This window comes from Cervus canadensis, chromosome 11, assembly GCF_019320065.1.
Source record: "Cervus canadensis isolate Bull #8, Minnesota chromosome 11, ASM1932006v1, whole genome shotgun sequence".
Lineage (NCBI taxonomy): Eukaryota > Metazoa > Chordata > Mammalia > Artiodactyla > Cervidae > Cervus > Cervus canadensis.
In genome coordinates, this window is record NC_057396.1 from 39,385,430 (window position 1) to 39,403,330 (window position 17,901).

At 43.5% G+C, this 17,901-nt stretch overlaps 1 protein-coding gene across 1 annotated transcript in view; it reads right to left on the reverse strand.

Annotated features, from left to right (window-relative positions):
• Window positions 1-393: 393 nt before the first annotated feature.
• The window catches only part of SWAP70 (switching B cell complex subunit SWAP70), a 73,299-nt gene continuing 55,791 nt past the window's right edge, over window positions 394-17,901 (reverse strand). Inside the window, exons 7-12 of the mRNA XM_043481135.1 lie at window positions 16,445-16,626; window positions 8,777-8,884; window positions 7,088-7,254; window positions 2,965-3,163; window positions 1,949-2,045; window positions 394-1,610 (exon numbers count right to left, since the gene is read on the reverse strand). Of these exons, the coding sequence (XP_043337070.1) occupies window positions 1,504-1,610; window positions 1,949-2,045; window positions 2,965-3,163; window positions 7,088-7,254; window positions 8,777-8,884; window positions 16,445-16,626 (860 nt within the window). The 3' untranslated portion in view covers window positions 394-1,503. The remainder of the gene's footprint in view (window positions 1,611-1,948; window positions 2,046-2,964; window positions 3,164-7,087; window positions 7,255-8,776; window positions 8,885-16,444; window positions 16,627-17,901) is intronic.

Here is a 17,901-nt window from a genome sequence, read left to right on the forward strand (position 1 = left end):
TTTAATCTTGGCAACCGTGTAAAACAAAAACAAAAAAAACCACACTGTTTACTCTGGTAAAAACTGAAAGAAAAACAGGAGAGGCAGAAAAGAAAATTCGGGAAAGCAGAGGTAAGAGGATTTGGAGGGAATAGCAAGGACGAGGGAGAAATTATCCGTGTAAGTTCCCGCTTGTAAGATGACACATCCACCATGGTTTCCCACATGAGTGACTCAAACGGCAAACTCGAGGCCATAGTTAACTTCGTGACAGCCTTGGTTTGGGGGGTACAAACTGCAAATCCAGTATTTCAGGAAGTGTCCCTAAATCCAAGTTCACCTCATTATATGGAAAACATGCACACGTACACACAACCTTACCCTCCTCTTCTGTTAAATCAGACAGCTTAAATGTATGCTTTTCCAGTATTTTTTTATTTTCTTACCGACTCCATTTGACTAAAACAAACAAACAAGAACCATATAAAACAATTTTAACGTATCTTAGAAAATTAGCCAAAAAATTAAGAAAGTTCAGCATATTACATTGTACAATATTTAGGTAAGAATGTTTGAAAATTATAAATATTTTGTTCCCTCTCAACATAGCACATCACAAAAATACATTTTAAAAACTTTTTTCATGTATAATTTCTAGGAACGATCATATCACTGTTTATTAAGGCAAAGGTCTGATTAGGACAAGCATTCACACACACCAGAGATGTTCTGTACAGTAACTACAAAAGTAAAACCAAGGGGTCTGCCAGCACACAGATGGTTAAAACCATTTTAAATATTAGGAAGAATTCAGTTAGTATCAAAACATCATTCTGAATGGGATTCACTTAGTTCATCTCTGTGCTATCTTTGATTCTTAAGTATCTATCTCAGCCAAAGCATTATTTAAAAGACTTCTGCCCCCTGGAGACAGTGCCTCTGGAGCCAGATGCCAATCGCTCACATGGCATTAAATCTGCACAACCAAAGAGACGAACGGCAACCCCTCAGTCCGAGCGAGGACCACGTGCAGGAGAAGTGTCTTTTCCAGCTGAGTAGCCGTGGTCAGAGGCAGTCCACGTCCACCGCGGACCATGGCAAGCAGGGTGGCCCCCTTAGTTTAGAAACAAGCACTTGGAGGAGGAAATACGCTGCTGGAAAAACAACAGCCCCAGCCCACAGAGGTTCTGACACCCAGTGACCTGAGTGCCTCCCTGCCCCTGGTCACCCGCCACTGGGCTGTCTATGTACCACCTCCTCTGAAAAGAATCTGAGGGAGCTGAAGGGAATTTTCAGAAGCTGAGGTTTTCAAAGAAAGAGTAAATAAAGAGCCTGACAATGTTGACTTTTTTTTTTTCTTTTCAGGTAAGCCCTTCCTTATTGGCAGATAAATAAGAAGGCTTCCTTAGTATACTGACCCCATAGGAGGTGCTGGAAGTTAGAAGCAGAAAAGCCAGGTCCTCTGTCTTTAGCATAAAGTTTTGCAGCTGTGCTTGCAACCTACACAGCTGACGTAACTACGGCTCACTCTGTGGTCTTCTTTTCTTTCCAGCTCTTCTCTCGTTCCTCAAGTTCTGCCTGGGTGAAAGCTGCCGGGCCCCAGTTAGTGATCAGGTGAGGGTTTTTTGAACCTAAGAGACAAACGCGCATCAAACATACAAGGTCTTATATTCTTCAATTAACATTATCATTTTTCTACAGACAAAAGAGTACATTTTTCTACTTTATTTTCTTCTCTGAGGAATATCCATAAAGGTCATAGGAGGCAAAACCATCAGAAGATGTATACAAAGGGAATGAAACAGGCCTTCTCATCTATCAGAGGGCAAAAGAAATTCAAGAAAAATTTATTGCAAAGAGCTGGGTTCCTGTATATTTGGGCTAGGAAAGGTTTTTTTAGCACAATTCAAGTACACAAATAAAACAGAAAAACTGACTAAATATCTGATTACTCCAGAGAGTGTGTTACCTGGTTCTATCAATCGAATTAATCCTTCATGATGGGCCACTTTGTCCTTCCAGCTCTTGGTCATCTTCGCTGCCATCTCTAGCTTCTTTTTAACTCCCTGGAACAAGAGCAGATTTTAGACTCTGCAAACACACAGGTAGTTTAAGAGCCAAATAACAATGATTGGGCACTTGCTCCATGACTGTGGATTATCTCATTAAGTCATCCCAGCCACAGAAACATGGACTATTATTACTCCCATGGTACACAGGTGGAGACTAGGATTCAGAGCACTTAAGTAACCTGCCTGAGATCCCCCGAGAACCTAATCACACTAATTATAGATGATGTATAAGATACTCCTGTGCCAGTGACACCGGACTGCCTCTCGACTCCAAATCCACCCTTTGCTGTCCTGCCTGTGACCCTTGGCAGCGGGCCCCACTGAAGCTTCGTCAGTGCAGGAGCTGGCAGGACACTGGAAGAGGTGGGGGCTTTGCCTCCAGGCTCCACTGTGCTCATCTCAGCAGCTCCTGTGGCACGCAGGACACCCACGGTGTCCACCCTGGTGGGTTTCAGTGGCACCTCCCCTGTGGGCAGCTGCGACCAGTGCCCCAGAGGGTAGCTTCCCTGCCGTCCAGGGGCCAAGGCCATGCCCTCTCCGAGGAGGACCGGATCCCAGCATTGGGCTTACACAGCAGAGTGTGCGTTCCTTCCCTGCAGGCTCTGTCTCAGCCGGGGTGGGGGCAGTGGCTGCTTCCTGTGTCTGCCCTTCCTGTATTCTTAGAGTTTTTTGGCTGCTCAGTAGGTAATCCCTGTTGTAGTTAATAGCTGATTATATTAAACCTTCCCTGTTCAAATTACTGTGAGGTTTCAGTCTCCTGATTGAATTCCAACTGTTATACCTCATCGCCTGTGAAAAACCCTTACTTAGAGCTAAGCAACATTCTCACACGGCTTTTTACGGCAGAGTAAACATTCCCGTTTTTAAATGTTTGAGAACTTAAATGCACGGATTTGCGGGGATGGGCAATGACCTCGTACTGTTCCAGCGCCTGTTTCCGCTCGAGCTCCAGCTGCTGCAGCTGCCCCAAGGCCTCCTGGAGGGCCTGCTCTTTGATGACGCGCTGGTTCTCCAGCTCCTGCTTCTCCGCCTCCGTGGTCTGAATGGCCTGCTGCTGCTCCAGATGCCACTTCTCCAGCTCGGCCCTCTTGGCCGACTCTTCCTCCAGCAGCCTGCAACATGGAGAGCTCAGGGTGACCGCGCCCGACCCAGAAGATGACACAGCGCAGCAGAGCCTCAGAGGAGCCTGGAGGTCATCTAACCCACCTCTCGCCCACAAGAAGGACACGAGGAGCCGGAGAGGCCCAGATTTGTGGGTCAGGTGACCCACGAGTCTGCTCCAAGCTCTTTTTCACCCTTTTATGAAAAAAAAAAAAAAAAAGATTAAAAATAACACATACTGAAGGTTTAATGGGCCAAGAAAGAAGTGTATTTTTTCAACTGATCCTCACAATAGGCTTACGTAGTAGTATCATTCAGTTCAGAGATGAAGAAAGTGAGGCACAAAGGCGAAGTGACCTGGACTAGGTCATTCACCTGACAGGCAGGTGGCAAGGCTGAGTTTTGAAATCTGCCTGGTTGCTACAACATTAAAACACTTTTTTATCCAGCAGAAATCTATTACCCACGGAAAAGCTGACACACCAACAAAGGCGAAAGAAGAGGAGCGGACAAAAGGGAGAGGAAGCAGACACCATTTACTGACCAAGCTGCACGTCAGGCTCTTTACCTTCATCCCCGTGATCCCCCCACAATTCTGCAAGGTGTTACTGTCCCTGCAGATGAAGTCAAAGGGTTCAAAAGTATGACGCACAGGTAAGCAATGGATTTCAACCCAGGCCCGCGTGACTTCAAAAGGTTATCTTTTAATAACAGGCTACCTATCGGAGGATATCCCAGGTAAGCGGGTATTTAATAAATAAACTAACTTGTACCCCAAGTGTAGACAATGTGGTTAGACGCCAGCCCAGGGCAGGACGCATGTCTACTGGCTTGATCGTCAGAATTACGGTAACAAACCTCACAGCAGGCCAGTTACTGCTGCCTAAGAGCATTTGCATGTCTAAAGCCAACAGCAGCAGAAATAAAGTGACAGACTCTACAGCCGCTATCTGACCACCCCAATCCTGCACCACTGTAAGAATTCCCTCAACCACACCCTACAGGGTGGGTCTCCAACCCTGTGTGATGGGCCACTGCTTCACAATCCGGGTCAGTTTATTTCTGGGCAGCCTTGATCCTTAAAAGTTCTTTCTCAACTAGGATGCGCTCTCCTATCTCCTCCCCCGGGTTCCACAAAGGGCCAGTGCGCTCCCTGAGTTGTCTCTCGGATGTGACATCGCAGTGAACACTACCCTGCCACCAGGGGCTGACCAGAGTGTGTACGCGATACACTGTCCATGTGCTTTCCTACACGTGGGAGATACACCAGTCAACGAGACTGGTTCACTGAAGTGCGCGTGTGCTCAGTCATGAAACGTAATCTTAGCTGAGGGTGTACACAGAGGGCTTTTCAGTTAACCTCTGTCCTTGCTCTAAGCAAGAGCAAGTCACTGTTGCAACATTTGGCATCTCATTGTTCTTCCAGTGGATGGTGCCTCCTCTGTCAGTGAATTAAGTTTCCCCAGAGATGCTTTTTAATTGTGAATCATTTAAATACAAGAACTTTGACTTGAGCCATCTGGGTTTTCTTGTTTCAGGTTTTTTGTTTTTCCATTAAAATTGAAATTTTTTTCAGCTTTTCAGTTCATTAGTGCTAGACTTAAACGTCTCTATCCCAACTCCATGATGATCTGATCTTTGACCTTTTACCCACAAAGGCCTACCCTGAAGAGTGGGATCAAGGAGAAAGCCCCCTTTGTTAGTCTGACAAAATGTCCCTCTGAATCAAGCCCAGCCTCTTGTGATTTTGGAAAAGATATGGGCTCGCCTCACTTTAAAAAATGACCACTAGAGGGCGCAAGTCTGTCCACTTTAAGTTCCAAAATCAAAGTTCAAAACAGAACAGTAAAATGCCTAAAATGGCCTTTAAACACCAAGAAAAAGTAGTTAGTTTTTGTGTAGTAATTTCAGCTTATTGGTACAGAGCTGTATGTGGCAGTTAATATTTGCATTTACCAAGCTGAAACCATTTTTCCATTCACTGAGATTAGAGTGTACAAAATAATCAGTCAGAGCTTTTTCTTTTTTTGGCCATGCCATGAGACATGCAAGATCTTAGTTCCCGACCAAGGATCAAACTTGTGCCCCCTGCAGTGGAAGCGCAGAGTCCTACCACTGGATCACCAGGAAATTCCCTTGTTGCTGTTCAGTCACCAAGTCACGTCTGACTCTCTGTGACCCCAGGGACTACAGCCTGCCGGGCTCCTCTGTCCATGGGGTTTTCTGGGCAAGAACAGGGGAATGCATTGCCACTTCTTTCTCCAGGTGAATCTTCCAGGACCAGGGATCAAATCTGCATCTCTTGCTTTGGCAGGCGGATTCTTTATCACTGAGCCATCACGGAAGCCCAGGCAATTCCCTAGCCAGAAGTTTTTAAATAAAATACTCATGCCTGGGCTCCTATCCACAGGTATTTTGATATGGTAAATCTGGGACAGTCCCTACATGTGCATTTTTCAAAGCTTTATATAAATGATTCTGATATTTACTATTGATTAAAAATTACTGCCATTAATTATCCAAAACTGTCTTATTCAAAACATCATTCTATAAACATGAAGTAACTAATACTTTAATACATTTCTAGAGTTACCTGGTTCCCTTTATGATCTGATCTCTGCCATGTCATAATTAATCTCCCTCACAGCTTCAAAGAAGTAAATATATATTGCATATCTCATCTGTGAATTCTCTACACGAGGGCAAGCTATAAACTCAACACATCACAAATGATGAGGGTCAAAAATATCTAACGTCAAAAAAAAAAAAAAAATATCTAACATCCCTTAGAATGTCTCTCTTTGGAAGTCACATGGGACCAAACCGTCCCATGCAGTGGATGGTGTGTTAACATCACAATTGTAGCCACTACCACTGCCCAATGGCAAGCGGGTGAAAGTCCCTAGACCCTGGCTAATACCACGATGAATACGCACTTGTGGGACCCATAAGTGCCAAGCAATGTGCAAGGCATTCAATCTTCTATTAGAAGATAATTTTTCCTTAATAGAATCAAAATTTTCAACACCTAATTTGTTTTTGAAGTCATTTTTGGCAACATACGTAACAAAGAAACCTTTCTTTCTCTCTTTCTACCTGAAGATTAAACAAACATCTCTTGCAGCTCCATGTGTAGATGGCAGCCATGGAAAATCTATCCCAGCTCATCCCATAACCGCTCCTACAAGAGCGTGAGGTGTGCCCACACTAACCAGCTGCTGCTACGGGGAAACAGCGGTTAGTGTTGCATCCCCTGACGTGACATCTCAAAGACAGCTAATGGGGAAGCAAGTTAGAAACTGGGAGAGGGCAGCTGACATTTGCTTTTTAGAGTCTTCATTCTACTCTGTCCTTCCTACTGTTACTGAAGTCAAAAGTGAGAGTTCTCATCTGAGATCACGACTATCATACATGGTAAACCTGACTTTAAAAGGTCTAGGGGAAAAAAAAATCTGTTTCAAGAACTTTTTTTTTTTTTCCAAGAACTTCTAAAACTAAGAATTATTTAAGGAATGTCACCAATCCTGAAAGACCAAATGGAAACTGCTCAGTTCCTCATTGTCCCCCAAAGTGGCTGCAGCTCTGGCCTAACAGGCCCCTGCCTCCACATGAGGGCCTTCTCAGGTCTGGAACATGTGGAAGAAACCCGATTCTCATCAGGGCTGATGCTGGCTCCGTGGACTCTAGAATCTGACTCAGGGAACCGCACTAAACACATCCATCTGACTACTCTGAAATAGATACATGGCCTGTCATTAGCCACAGAAGCAAGGGTTTCCCAGGGGAGATTGGGAATAAAGAACCCAGCCAGCCAAGCCTCCAGGGTCCCTCCCATCTGGCAGAGACTCTTCCCTCTCCAGCAGGGTCAGTGATTCCTAGGAAGTGTATGAGCCCAAGCAGAGCACACAAAGCCCAGAGGATGAGTCGATCCGTACCTAGCCTGTAGCTTCCGCACCGTCTCTTCATCTTGCCGGGCCTGTCTCTCATCCTCGAGAGCCTCCTGCAGCTTTAGGTACATGTCTTCCAGCTCCCGGACCCGCTGCAAATACTGCTCTAGTTCAGAGGATTTCTGGGCAACCTGTTCTTCCATCTGCTGCCTGATCTGAGGGTATAAAAGTCATGTTTAATACAGGCTGACTTCACCCTCGGGAAAGTCTCTTGCTCCAACACCATCCTGAGCAGGGCCACGGCCACAGCCACAGCCCTTCAGGGTGGGCAGGGCCCGTCCTTCACTCCTTGATGAAGGAGGAAGCAAGAGTACCACACCCATCCCTTCTCCTGCCCTGGTATATTTCTCATCCCTTTCACACTGCATTTCAACCTCAAGAAAAAAATACTTCCCTGTGTAATTTCTCTTTAAATTCCTTTCTATCTTAAAGCCACAACCTCTTTACCAACAGCATCCAAAAGGAATGAACCTTCTCCCACTCAGAACAGCCAAAGGGTTAAAATAAGGGGGAAAGGAAAGATGGTCTCCTGCACTTACCTGGCTGCCCAGCACCCTCTACTTTCTCCCTCCCTAGGGCACCCTCAGACCTGGGGGGCCCTCAAGCATCTAATTAGCATTCTAATACATTTATGGTTTCTCCATTCTGGATTAAAGAGCCTTGAATCTCTGCCTTAAAAGTTAAGACAAGGACATCATAAATGTAATATCAAACATATTAGCATATGTCTCTGCAGTTTATATTTTCACTGGCATTAGCTTACTTCATCCTCATAGGGGTCATGAGAGATCATGTGACATCCCCCTAATTTGAAGAAGAGAAACTAATGCTCATAAGCAAGTGCAGAGGACACGAACCCAGATCTGGCTATGGTGCAGCAGTCCCTCAGATCTTGGGTGCCTTCCTTTCACAACACACACACATCCACTTCAAGTCTAAGCAACAGAAAGTCGCTGAAGGAAATTTCACAGCACCTATTTAGCAGGCCCTGGGGCCCAGCCCTCTCTCACACACTGTAACCCGATGTGAGGAGACCTGTGTTCCAGTTAACCAGCTCACTGCCTGAAGCAACTGGACCATGGGGATGAGAACCCCTACGATGAGTCAGAGCTGCCAAGAGTGACAGACCAGCATTCACATATTCTCATGACTTCAGAACCCCCACTCCTGATCATTATAGAGGGGAAATATCATGGAACCTGTGCTTACTTCTTCCATAGTTATTTATTTTCCAAGCCAAAACTCTGAAGGATGAAAGGGATGCTAGCAATAATTACACCAGGATGGCAGGGACTGTCCCAGGCAAATCAGGACGTGGAGTCCCCCTCCCCACAGCACTTATCATTCCATAAATTTCTACTGGAGGTCTTGAGAGCAAGGTTTACCTTTACATCCTTGGCATGATACCTGGCACACAGAGTGTGCTCAATAAACTGATGATGACTTAATAACAAACACAAAACCTCCCCAACAGCCAGCCCACCGTGGGTCAGCGGCAGAGACAGCTGGCAAGATGATCTCACTCTAGCCTCCAAGGTCTTCATCCTCCACCAAGCCAGGCCGGCTCCTGTCCCTCCACCCACACAGGTTGGCCTCTGTCCTTCTGCTGACCAGGATGGGAGTGGGAGCAGGCTCTTCAAGTTAAAGCAGCCGCACCCCAGGGAGGGCGGTACTTACAAGCTTCTCCCGCTCCAGCTCCGTGCTGAACCTGGCCTGGAGCTCCACTTGAGTCTGAAGGCGCTTCTTTTCTTCTTCTGCTGCCCGAGATGCTGCTTCTTCCAGTTTCTACCCAAAAACCCATCCAGAGAAAAGCAGGGAACGTTACAGTGGAAGTGCATTTGGAGAGAAAGGGTCACATTTAAACATTATAGGGGAAGCCAGTCATTCTCAATGTTCAATAAAGACAGAATAAACCTTGTAGATCCAACTGAATCCCATTCCAACAATTTTCCCAGTCAACATACAAAACAAATTGGATAAACGAATGACTCCTAGTAAGTTGTAACATTTCACAAAGAAAATTTTAGTGTCGTCATTAAATTCACTTGCAAATGCATCTGTGAAGTTCAAATCTATTTCCTGAGCTCACTGCAGTTTTGTCATCTTAACATTGTTCCTTAAAACTTTGTTGTTATGTTAGTCGCTCAGTCATGTCTGACTCTTTGCAACCCCATGAACTGTAGGCTCCTCTGTTCATGGAATTCTCCAAGCAAGCATACTGGAGAGGGTAGACATTCCCTTCTCCAGGGAATCTTCCCAATCCAGGATGGAACCTGGGTCTCCTGCATTGCAGGCAGACTCTTTACTGTCTGAGTCACCGGGGAAGCCCCACTTCCCAAAGGGTGGTTCTCTAGTGAAACAAGGGAAAAACCGAAAGCAGTCATTTAAAGTCTCTGGGAATTATCCTAAGAGCATACAGCAAACAGAGAAAATGTATCCAAGAAAATCAACTAAATCTCAGCAAGAACTGTGAAAGTTTACGGCATTTGAACCACAGCACAGCCTCTTCTCCACCCTACCCTTGTCTTGGCAGTAGAAGGAGGCTCTACCCCATGGCCATGGAACCAAGAATGCGAGGCTCCCTCTCAGTTTCCAGTCTAAGGATAAGGTATCTCACAGGAGGATGCAGACAAAAAAAAAAAGTCGTCTGCCATTCCAATAAACAAAGGATGTTGTCTGCTATCAAGCCATCAGCCACTGCAGCCGTCCCAACAATGACCCATGAGGGAAAGTCAGGGTAGAGAGAAACAGGACGCTGGCCCTAGAGTTTTAAAATGCATACGTACAAAATCATTTTAATGAGCTAAAATCTGTATCCTCCTATATACAGAGAAGCACTAAAATCATTAAATTGAAATATCTGGTTTTTTGTGATAAGCACTAACTACAAGGTTTTGTTTTGCTTTGTTTTTTTCAACAAAAACTCTTATAAATCCTGGCTCCCTGCTTATCTCTTTGAAACAGGTTCTCATAGCTGAGAAGCTCTCTCCCAGGCCAGAGTCCTCAGTAAAGGCACCAGATAAACATAACTCTCAACGTCTAGGCTGTGTGTTTTTTTTCAGTCAACAAGATCAACAAACTAAATCACAGGCCAGCTAAGAAGTCTGATGGGAAACAGGGGAAGACAGCAAAGAGCCCCCATGTATTAGGAACAAGTTTCAAAGTCAGGCCTCAAAGATCAAATGTGGGCCAGAATTTAAATATCAGACTGTGGGGCAAGTTGGGCCCCAGGGCATTGTTGAAAACAACAGAGAAACCTGTGAGATGAACACCTGAGAAGGTGACACCGACTGAGGCAGCCGACTTAACAGAGAGATCAGAGCTGGAGACGGAACCCTGCTGCCACACACAAAAATAATCTCAAAATGGGTTAAAGAACTAAATGTGAGACCAGACACTATAAAACTCCTACAGGAAAACACAGGCAGAACGCTCTTTGACATAAATTACAGCAGTATTTTTTTAATCTGTCTTCTAAAGGAAAAGAAATACAAGCAAAAACAAATGGGACCTAATTAAAGCTTACGCACAGCAGGGAAACCATGAAGAAAATGAAAAGACAACCTACTGAATGGGCGAAAATATCTGCAAATAATATGACCAATAAGGGGACTAATATCCAACATATATAAACAGCTCATACAACTTAACATTAAAAAAAAAACCAAACAGGACTTCCCTGCTGGTCCAATGGTTAGGAATTCACCTGCCAATGCAGAGGACATAGGTTCGATCCCTGGTCCGGGAAGATCCCACATGCCGCAGGGCAATTAAGCCCGTGTGTCAAAACCACTGAGTCCTCACGCCTAGAGCACGTGTTCCACAACAAGAGAGGCCACCACAATGAGAAGCCCATGCATCATAACTAGAGAAAAGCCCTTACACAGCAACAAAGACCCAGTGCAGCCAAAAATAATAAGTAAATAAATAAAAGATTTAGGGGAAAAAAAAGCCAAACCCTGTACACTGTTGGTGGGAATGTAAATTGGTGCAGCCACTGTGGAAAACATTATGGAGCGTTCTCAAAAAAACTAAAAACAAAACTACCACATGACCCAGCAATTCCACTCCTGGGTGACAAGGCAGGAGTTTCAAGACAAAAACACTAGTTTGAAGACATATGCATCCCAATGTTCACAGCAGCATTATTTATTATTGTCAAGATATGGAAGCTATCTAAGTGTCTTATCAACAGATGAATGAATAAAGAAGATGTGGTGTTACAAATATACACTGGACTACTACTAAGCCATAAAGAATAACAAAATCTTGCCATTTGCAGCAACATGTATGGACTTGGAGGGTGTTGTGCTTAGTGAAGTAAGTCAGACAGAAAAAAGACAAATACTGTATGACATCACTTATAGGTGGAATTGAAAACATACAACAAACTAGTGAATATAACAAAAAAGCAGCAGACTCACAGATATAGAGAACACACCAGTGGTTACCAGTAAGGAGAGAAGGGGAGGGGCTAGGTACAGGTGGGAGGAGTGGAAGATACAAAATCCTGGGTGTAAGATAGGCTCAAGGATGCATCATACAACATGGGGAAGATAGCCAATGTTTTGTAATAACTCTAAATGGAGCATAACCTTTAAAAATTATTTAAGAAGAAAATAATACAAAAAAAAAAAAAAAAGCTCCGTTGATACCTTGGTTACCCCAGGACACTGTACCCATACCCAAGGGTGTGCCTTGACAGAGGACAGTCAGAGGCTGCATGTCATGAGGCAAATGGACTTCACTGAAATAGTCCAGCCAAGTCACTCTGCAAATAAATGAGCAAACAACAAGTCCTTGGGAGAAGGGCGGAAACTACATGGAGAGTTGCTTACAAATGTCATCTAAAACATTCAGTTTTCAACAAAAAATTATGAGATATGTAAAGAAAGAGTGTGATTGATAACTGGAAAAAAGCAAGCAATAGCAACTACCTTTGAAGGAGGCCAGACTCTGGATTTAGCAACGACTTCAAAGAAATTATTATATGTTCAATGAACTAAGGAAACCTTGTTTAAGGAAATTATAGATGATATGATGATATCCCCTCAAACAGACAACATCAATAAAGAGACAGAAATTATAAAAAGAATCAAACGGAAACTCTGCAGTTGAAAACTATAATAACTGAACTAAAAAATTCACTGGAGGGTCTCACCCATACAAGAAGAATCTATCAAAGATAGACTGATAGAAATTATCCAATCTGAAGAACAGAATAGAAAATAGCCTCAGAGAAATGTGAGACACCCATTAAATGTGCTAGTTAGCTAGTTAAGTCACTCAGTCGTGTCCAACTCTTTGCGACCCCGTGGACTGTAGCCCACCAGGTTCCTCCGTCCATGGGGTTCTCCAGGCAAGGGTACTGGAGTGGGTTGCCATTTCCTTCTCCAGGGGATCTTCCCAACCCAGGAATCGAACCCAGGTCTCCCGCATTGCAGGCAGATGCTTTAACCTCTGAGCCACCAGGAAAGCCCAAGGAAGAAACTGAAGTCGCTCAGTCGTGTCCAACTCTTTGCAACCCCATGGACTGTAGCCCTACCAGGCTCCTCCATCCATGGGATTTTCCAGGCAAGAATACTGGAGTGGGCTGCCAACACCATTAAATACACCAACATTCACAAAATGGGAATATCCAAAGGAGAGGAAAAAAGAGAAAGGAGTAGGAAAATATTGGAAGAAATAATGACTGAAAACTTTTCCAATTTGATGGAAAACATTAATCAACCCTTCCAAGAAAGTAAGATAAATACGAAGAGTTTAACACACACATCATATCATGCACACATATATATCATAGTAAAACTGTGGAAAACTAAAGACAGAAAATACTGAAAGTGACAAGAGAAAAATGACTCATCTTACACAAGGAAACACAGAAACATGTGACTAGTTCTGACAAAAATATTGTAAATAAATAGAAGTGAAGTGTGATATTTCTGGGCTGGAGGAGTTAACTGGCAAATTCTAGAACAGTTTTTTGTCTGACACAGTGAATAGCAGTATTTGACAAGGTGGCTGTTCCATCTGCCTGTATGTCATAATTATAGATGCATATACACTCTGACCCAGCAATCCCACCTCTAAGAATTCATTCTACAGATATATTAGACATGTATAAGTAAGTCTTAGTCACTCAGTCGTGTCTGACTCTTTGCAACCCCATGGACTATAGCTCGCCAGGCTCCTCTGTCCATGGGATTCTCCAGGCAGTACTGGAGTGGGTAGCTAGTCCTTTCTCCAGGAGATCTTTCTGACCCAAAGACTGAAGCCAGGTCTCCTGCATAGCAAGCAGGACTTTTACTGTCTGGGCCACCAGGGAAGCCCTTTAGACATGTATGAACATTTATAAAATGACACAGTACAAAATAATTCCCTGCAGCACTGCTTATTAAAACAAAAGACTAAAACCACCCAAAAGTTCATCAATAGGAGGAACTGGTTAAATAAGTAATGATATGGTCATATAATAGAATATTTTATAGCTATCAGAAAGAATGAGAACGCTCTTTATACTACACTGACACAGAAAAAAAAAATATATATATATATATAAACTAGATGCAGAATCGTAAGTATGTACTTTTTGTGTTTAAAAGTGGATAAACAAGAATGTATATTCATATTCTCTTGAATATGCATTACATGAATCTAGAAAGATACATAAGAAATGAAAATAACAGTTGTCTTAGGCAAGGCATAGGAACCAAGCAGAGGGAAGAAAAGAGTAGGAGGAAATTTTTTCACTGAATCCCTTTTTATATTTTAAAATTTTTGAACCATATGATTTTATTACTTATACAAATGATTATATTTTTTAAAAGAAACAAAAGTAGAAATAAAAATTATGTGCTGGGGTTGAGGGGGATAAGCAGGTGGAACACAAAGGATTTTTAAGGCAATATACAGTGAAAAAATACTCTGAATGGTATTATAATGTAGATACATGTTGTTATACATTTGTCTGAACCCATAGAACATACACCACCAAGAGTGGACCCTAAGGTAAACTATGGACTTCAGGTGACTAGGAGTGTCAGTGTACACTCATCAATTGAAATAAACGTACCACTCTGGTTGGGGATGTTGATTCTAGGGGAGGATATGCATATATTGACACTGGAGGTATATACAAAATCTGTGCACCTTCCTCTTAGTTTTACTGTGAACCTAAAACATCTCTAAAAAAATTAAGTCTTTTAATAAAATTACTTGAGTAACATTTTAAAGAAATATGTTAATTTATTAAAAAAAAATACCAGTGAATTTCCTGGCAGTCCAGTGGTTAGGACCCCACACTCTCACTGCCAAGGGCCCAGGTTCAATCCTTGGTCGAGGAACTAAAATCCCACAAGCTGCACAGTGCAGCCAAAAAGAAAACACACACAAAAAAAACAACCTACCACGATTTCTTATTCCTCCTTCTGAATTAAATGAAGCCTGTATCAAGTCTCACAAAATGAAATCTCATTCCAGGTGATTCAAATATTCATCTAAGTGATATTTTTCTAAAAATGCTTCAATGAAAAACTGGAGAATTTTCTTTTTTGACAAGAAAAGAAATTTAACAATTCTTAAAAGGATCCATAATAACTGCTTTCCAATATTTACCCATCAAACCCCAAATCAGCTGCTTTAATGATTCGGTAGAACTAGGATGTAGAAAGGTGGTTGAGGTCAGCTGAGGTCTGACCAAATCGGTACGCATTCATGTAGCACAGAACAGGGACCTACATGCTCCCGGAGGTTGGGTTAAAAGTCGATGAGTTTAAAAGGATCCCAGATGGATGAATCTCAAATGCATGATGGTAAATGAAAGAACCCACATACTGAAAACATACATACTCTATGATTCTGTTTATATGATAATTTGCAAAGACAAGAATATAGGAACAGAAAACAGATCAGTGGTTTCCAGGGGCCAGGGGTAAGGAGAGAGTCTGAATACACGGGGCAGCATGGGAAATCTCTGAGACATTGGCATTGTTCTATATTCTGTCTGTGATGGTTTCAAGAATCTAGACACCTGTAAAAACTCATACACCTATCCATGATATTGCGATTTACAGTAAGAAATACATGTATTTGGTCTTTGTCCCAGTTTCTTTGGGCATAGATCTCCTCAAAGTCTTGGAATTTCCTAAGTGTTGAGAGTGATAATAAAGTGACTTTAAGAAAACACATATGGATAGGGGCTGGTTGCCAATGAAACCTACCATGTGGTGGGAACTTTCAGTCTGACCTCTGAGGAAGGGAGAAGGGCTGGGGGGTTGAGTCAATCACCAATGTCCAATGATGTAATCAATCATGCCTGTGTAATGAATCTTCCATAACAACCCAAAAGCACAGGGTTCGAAGAGATTCCAGGTTAGTAAACATATGAAGATTTGGGGAGAGTGCTACACCTAGAGAGGGCATGGAAGTTCCGTGCCGTTTCCTCACATGCTGCGCTATGCATCTGTCTATTCCTGAGTTACAGTCTTTTATAAGAAACCAGTGCCTAGTATGGAAAACATTTCTCCGAGTTATGTAAGCTGCTCTACCAAATTAATAAAACCTAAATTGTGGTGGGGGGCACTTCCCTGGTAGCTCAGCTGGTAAAGAATCCACCTGCAAAGCAGGAGACCTGGGTTGGGAAGATCCCCTGGAAGCGGGCATGGAAACCCACTCCAGTATTCTTACCTGGAGAATCCCCATGGACAGTGGAGACTGGCAGGCTACAGAGAATGGGGTCACAAAGGGTCAGATGTGACTGAGTGACTCAGCACAGCACAGGAGAGGAGGCTGTGGGAACCTCTGACAGAGCCAGCTGCTCAGAAGCACAGGTAACAACCTGGACTTGGGACTGGCATCTCAAGAGGGAGTTGGGGGCGGGGTGGTGGTGGTGGTGTCCAGACTGTATCTTTGACTCCAAACAATAAGTAAAACTCACAATTCTAACACTAAGCGTCTTCCAAGATCCTCATGAGTGAAGATGGGAGCTAAGGAGGAAAACCTAAAAAAGCAACGGATCCTATCCAGTTCAACAAAAGTGACCCTGAAATCCTCAGGAGAAACTTCTCATCTTTCTGTGAACGAATTCAACTGTACTCACTGTTCTTACAATTGCTCTTTTCTGGTCAATGAAATATCCCTGTTGTCTTGAGACCCTCATACCCTCAAGGGCTGGGAAAACAGTGTCTCTCTCAGAGGTCTAGAGACACTTCCTGGAAGCGCAGTTCTCCAAACAATCTCCCTACACTCATGTTAACCTAGTCCTGGTAGAACTGAAGCCCATAAGCAAGGTCACAGAGGCTCCTACAGAGAAACAGGAGACCGCCCCCGCCCGGCGTCCACTCTCACCTTCCTCACGGCCTCCAGCTCCTGCTGTTTGTTTTCGTTCGCTACCTGGAGCTCCTTCATCTGTCGCTCCAGCTCCTCCTGCTCTGCCAGCAGCTTCTTCCGCAGTTCTTTCCGACGCTGGCGGGCTTCTTTGTGTGGTGGGGGGCTGCCCAGCTTCAGGAGATGGATGGTAGAATGGATGGCTGTGAAAGGCATGAGAGAAAAGATGGGAAATACCCTTTATTCTGTGAGCCTAACCTGAATGGCATAGTGGGAAGAAAAGCAGAAACCCAGGGTAATTCTGATCCTGCCACTGAGCAGCGGTGTGACCGTGAGCCAGTCACAGAATCACTTACACATGAGTTTCTCATCTCTAACCAGAGAGGGATGATCTCTTGAGTCCCTTCCAGCTCCAAAGTCCCATAACTGCCCATCTGTGCTTAAATAGATTTGATTTGGGAACATAACATGCATTTGAGGAACTCCCAACACTTGCAACTCCCTTCCTTAACTTCCCAAAAGGCCAAATAAGAATAAGACTTCACAAGGGCTGAGATTCAAAATTCCTGGTATCTGATTTGCTACCTGCTGTAGGTAGTCAATCCTAATGGAAATCAGTCCTGAATATTCATTGGAGAGACTGATGCTGAAGCGGAAGCTCCAATACACTTTGGCTACCTGATGCAAAAAATTGACTCATTGGAAAAGACCCTGATGCTGGGAAAGATTGAAGGCAGGAGGAGAAGGGGACAACAGAAGATGAGATGGTTGGATGGCATCACCAACTCAATGGATATATGTTTGAGCAAGCTCCAGGAGTTGGTGATGGACAGGGAGGCCTGGCGTGCTACAGTCCATGGAGTCGCAAAGAGTCAGACACGACTGAGCAACTGAACTGTAGGTAGTCTGCCCTTCATCTATGCCTTATGAAACCATCTCCCTATATACTTCCTTCCCAAGGTGATAACAGCCAACCATGTATTGAATATTTGCTATATATAAATATATGTGTATATATATACACACACATACACTCTTCACATGCATTATCTAATTTTTGTATGAAATCTGATTTCTTTCCTGATTGTTTCCATTATCTAAATAGCTAGTATGGGGGTGGGGTGGGAGGGAGGCTCAAGAAGGGAGGGGATAAATGTGTACTTACAGCTGATTCACATTATTGTACAGAAGAAACCAACACAACATTGTAAAGCAATTATCCTCCAATTAAAAATAAAATCAAAAATTAAATAAATAACCAGTACTTTCACACTGTTCAAATTCAAAAGCCTGAAAGGACACAGATGAAATCTCCCTCCTACTCCTATTCCCAAGCACTGAGCTCTTCACTCCCCTACCAACTAACACCAACTGTTTCTGTGCATCTTTCCTGAGATACTTTAAAAGCATATACAAATAAACATATATACATTTTCCACCTTCCACTGACACAGTGGTGGTGTAACACTCTCGTGAGA